This window comes from Bidens hawaiensis, unplaced genomic scaffold (assembly GCF_021521415.1).
Source record: "Bidens hawaiensis isolate Kalapana, Puna unplaced genomic scaffold, B.hawaiensis_p1.1 tig00012141_1, whole genome shotgun sequence".
Lineage (NCBI taxonomy): Eukaryota > Viridiplantae > Streptophyta > Magnoliopsida > Asterales > Asteraceae > Bidens > Bidens hawaiensis.
The window spans coordinates 574995-579834 of NW_027491978.1; the positions used below are offsets into that span (position 1 = coordinate 574995).

The following is a 4840-nucleotide window of genomic DNA, read 5'->3' on the forward strand; positions in this document are numbered from 1 at the left end:
CAATGAATAAAACACAATGACAAGTAAAAAGACAGATATTTAGCATAAAGACACAATGACGTAATCTTTGTTTTAATTTTTATCTTTAATATGAGTATCAATTGAAAAACACAATGACCAAAATATATAACACAATACATATATAAATCAAATTAAAAAACACAATGGACAACCAAAGAACACAATATAAAAAAAAACCCACCAACATTTTTTTATATTTTTATATAACAATATGATGTTGATATTAAAGATAAAAAAACGCTTGTTATATTAGCAAGATAGTATCGACTTTGATGTAAGTCAGAATAAGGCTATCAAACATTTTTGAAAGAAAATACCTCTATCATCATTAATCACATGATTATTACAAACAAACCAACAAAAAAAATTAAGTAAATTTTGTAAACAAAGACTAGTTATCATCATCAATCACTAAATCACTAACAAAAACTATCATTAGATACTAATATGAACAGAAAAACAAAAACAAAAGTAACCTAAATCTTGAAGCTAATCAAGTGTTGTAAAAATCTGTCTAGGCGATGGAGTACTTGACGAGTAATCCTTGAGTGTTTGGTGAGTAATCCCCGAATACTCCCTCACTAGGCCGAGTACTCCCAACTACTCCTCAATCGACCGATCTGGGAATGCCTAACAAATTCTGCAAGCATGAGCTAATCAAAGCTCAAACTCCTCTTCCCTAAGAACATCATCTCCTTCATCCTCACTAGCAACAATAAAATACTCATTTGATGCAACTGGTCTAAACAAATAAAACATCACCAAATAAAACAGAAAGCTAGCCAATTCTTCTGCAGCATACGCCACCCATTGGTAGTTATAAGTTGCAATTGTCGTCAAAGCAAACACAACAATTCTTGTGAAATACAAGTACCCAATAACCAACACATAAAACTGTCTAAAGAGAGTTAACTTCCCCAATGTTCTAGCCACTTTCCCATCAGTTTTCGAAGCCTCCTTCAACGATCTAATCGACCATGCAATCGGGAAAATAATCGCGCAACAACATGTTATATCAACCAACAAGAACACCTGGTTCCATGTCACCCAATCTTTCATAAATGGACCGGTTTCTCCTATTACTATTGACGCGATATTCGCCAAAACTTGCAATGGGATCATAATAATCAAAACCTTCTTTTCTTTCTCTTGTAAAAATGGTTTCAAAAATGACCAACCAGTTCCAATTAATATGATCACAGTGAACATTAAAACAACCCTAATAAACTGAACTGTGTAAAACAACACATCCCACCCATGAGAAGTACCTGCATGGTTGTAAAAATCGGAATTAGTCGGCGACTAATAGGTGACTAGTCGGCTAGTCGCTAATCGATGACTTACCGACTCTATTTTAGATAATCGGAACCTATAACGATATTCGGCCAAAATTGGGTCAAAGATTGTCAAATTTCATCCAAAACAAAATTAGTCATAGTCAATCAATGTCGGTGAAAATCAGTCAAAATTGGATGAAATTGGTCAAACTTTGTTCTCAGTTGGTTTAAATCAGTCAAAATTGGTGAAAATAAGTCATAATTGAGTGAAAATATGTCAAATTTGGACATATTTCATTCAAATTTGGTTAAAACCAGTCAAAATGATCATAATTGGGTGAAAATCGGTCAAATTTTGTTCAAATTAAACTGGTCAAAATCAGGTGAAAAATAAGTCAAAATTGGTCAAATTTGGTAAAAAAAAGGTCAAAATGGTCATATTTGGTCAAAATCTTTGAACAATTATACTTATTCTCTGAATTACATATAAAATTCTAACAAGATTAATCCCTAGCTAGTCTGTATTTCCATCCGACTAGCGTCTAACGAGCTCTACAACACAGATAATACCTGTAACCTTCACAAAATGTTTATCTTCCGCGGCACAAATCAAATTCAAGGCTTTCATAAGCAGCAACCCGCCCATAATAACATGAATCCGGTAAACCGATAACTTATTTTTCACGCATTTAACAATCCAAAACCCTAAAAAACCCAAATACAACACGGAATAAAATAAAAACAACGACGGCAATGCCGATAAACCGGTCGATAAGTAATCACGTTTATCATTCCCATCGTAGTTAAAAAGCTCGGTACGAACGTCCATCGTAACGATCGATTCAGGATTACAATTAGCGAAAAAGAGCGAGTATTCGTTCGTGTACATGATCCTATACGATACGTTAAAGGATTTGGAGGAATCGTTTGGGAATGTGAATAGAAGGGTTATGAATTTGGAGTCGAGAATGCAGAAGTTAGAGTTATGGTCAAACTCATTCATGATTTGAAACAACGATTGTTCGGTGAGGAGGAAGAAGCCGAGGCGAGAGGAGTCGATTTGCGAGACGATGGAGGTGACGGAGACGGAGGAGATGGAGACCGAGACGATGCCGCGGTTGGTGAATCCGAATTTTTCGAAGAGGATCATGGAACGGTCGTCGGATTGAATTTGTAATACGTTGATTTCTGCTAGGGATGGAGAGAGGAGGAGGAAGACGGTAAGCGTTATCGGTAAGGGTAGATTCGTCATTTTGGAAGTAACCATGGCGGTGGACGATGGTGGAAGAGGGTGGCCAAATACAGGAGGAAAGAATTGATATGGGGGTTTGTGGTCTATGGTAACGAGAGTTTAATGGTAAAAGCATGCATGCAAAAGACAACTGTTTATTGCAATATATAAGTTTTTAATCTTTATTTTTAAATAATTACTTGGTACGGTGCAACAAGCCGCGTTTCATGTTAGCTTATTTATTTATAATATATATTCTATTTAATTATCTTTATCATATGTATATGTATAGTTATAGTTATTGTATAAACATACTAAATAAATGATAATCTCGTTTATGCTCATCAGCTGGATCTCGATATATGAAACTTAAGCTTGAGCTATTAAATGAAGTTCGGGCTCGAGTTCGTTTAAACTTGACTCAATCCAAACTATTAACCGGATGATCTCGAATACTTCACAAGTGGCTAGACTCGTTTACACTTTACACCCCAACAACATAAATGAAAGATGCATACAAGAAAATTATATACATGGCTTCATTTTGTAATATTATAGAACCGTGAGAAACAAAAAATAATCACGCTTATAAAATGTGTCAATTATATACAACAGTGCTTCGTTTGCGTGTCACGCCAATGATGTTAGATGCCACTTTTTTACTAACTCGCCATTTGAGGGATAAAGCAAATTTTTCTTACACATGAAAGATTCGAATAGGTAGGGAGAGTTCTCTCAATTTTTAAGTTACTAGTGTTACTTCAGAGACGGGTATAATTTTTACGTCATAATAGCAAAAATGTTTTTCTTTACATTCTAAATCAAACTAGTATTTGTTTAAGATATAAACACAACTCGTTAAATTTAACTTATGACTTTGTGTTATAACAATTTGTATTGTCTTCTTCAGTTTGTTTATTAAGAGTAAACTGTTAAAATCTTCCTTGAGATTTGGTATCTTTTACAACTTTCATCCGAATGGTTTTTTTTATGCAACTGGACCCTTCAACTTTCCCACTTGTTGTCAGCAATATTCAAATTGCAATCCCGTTTAGTTTTTTAACAATAAGTCATGGACACTTCGGTCTTTTACCTATTTGGATGAAAATGACTATTATGACCAACATGGCAACATCCACCCTCGCATTCATCATTCAACCACCTTATCTTTACATTTTAGGTCATCTTCCCTGGCCACTAAGGGTGTGCACAGGTTAGTCGATCGGGTGCTAAAATATTTGGGTTAAACTATACAGTATATCATATTATTATAAATTGCTTAATATTCAATACAAACAATGAAAATCTTAGCTCATTATTATGGTTTATTTTTTGTTTCGGCTAAGTTATATAGGATTTGTATTTTCGGTTATTTCGGTTTCGAATCAGTTTTTTTTATTTTATGCACACCTCTACCGGCAACGACCATGGATTTATGTTAATTTTCCTAGGGTTTCGTCGGAATCTCGGTGACCAGAGTTTGGTGGAGGTCCAGAAAGACGACTGGAAATGTTGGAGACAAAACAATTGGATGATGAAAGCTAGGGTAGGTGTTGGTTTAAGAGTTTATCAAAAGATTTTCCTTTTGTCCCTAATGTTTGGTAACAGTTGTCATTTTCATCCAAATAGGTAAAAGGACGGAAGTGCCCTTAACTTAACGTTAAAATCTAGTGATTTGGGCGAAAATGACAGCAATTGGAAAACTAAAAGGGTCCAATTACAACAAAAAAAAAACCTCTTTTGACAAAAGTCGTAAAAGTGACCAAACTCACCTCAGAGTTGATTTTGACATTTATACGTCTATTAAATAAATCTAAATGAATCATCCTCCTAAAGAAAAAGACAAATAAAGATTATTGAAAGTTAAGTGCATATGTAATAGTTTTACGAAGAAATGCTAGTTCCATCTAGATAGGTTAAGTTAATATTTCGATAAGAGGTTATGGTCAAATTTGATCTCCACGAGCCCAAATCTTTCAAGCCTGCAAAAAAGAACACTGTGAGCTCATTACGAGAGGGGGGGGGGGGTCTTCACGTAACCACCCGCCGGCGTGTCAATAAGTATGAGGTATGTGAGAATCGTACTAAGAGTGAGAGACTCGTGATCCTTAAACCGGTAGTCCCGGTGATGTATTTATAGCCGAAGAGGTATAGAAGGATTGGACATGCTGCCACTATCAACAGAACTTTCTATTCTTGTGGGGGAACACGCACGAGATTTCTGGTTGGACACGACAGCCGGCGGATTAGGCCGAAAAGAGTTGGTTCTCAATTGCTAGATGATTGGAAGTGATATTTCCTTCTAATAAAG

At 35.3% G+C, this 4840-nt stretch overlaps 1 protein-coding gene across 1 annotated transcript; it reads right to left on the reverse strand.

Moving 5' to 3' along the window:
• Window positions 1-221: 221 nt before the first annotated feature.
• LOC143540136 (protein CANDIDATE G-PROTEIN COUPLED RECEPTOR 7-like) lies at window positions 222-2654 on the reverse strand. The gene is made up of 2 exons (XM_077033280.1): window positions 1869-2654; window positions 222-1289 (listed from the first exon to the last, which is right to left on the reverse strand). Exons 1-2 carry the CDS (start codon window positions 2563-2565, stop codon window positions 679-681), a joined length of 1308 nt encoding a protein of 435 aa, XP_076889395.1. The 5' UTR covers window positions 2566-2654; the 3' UTR covers window positions 222-678.
• Window positions 2655-4840: the final 2186 nt, after the last annotated feature.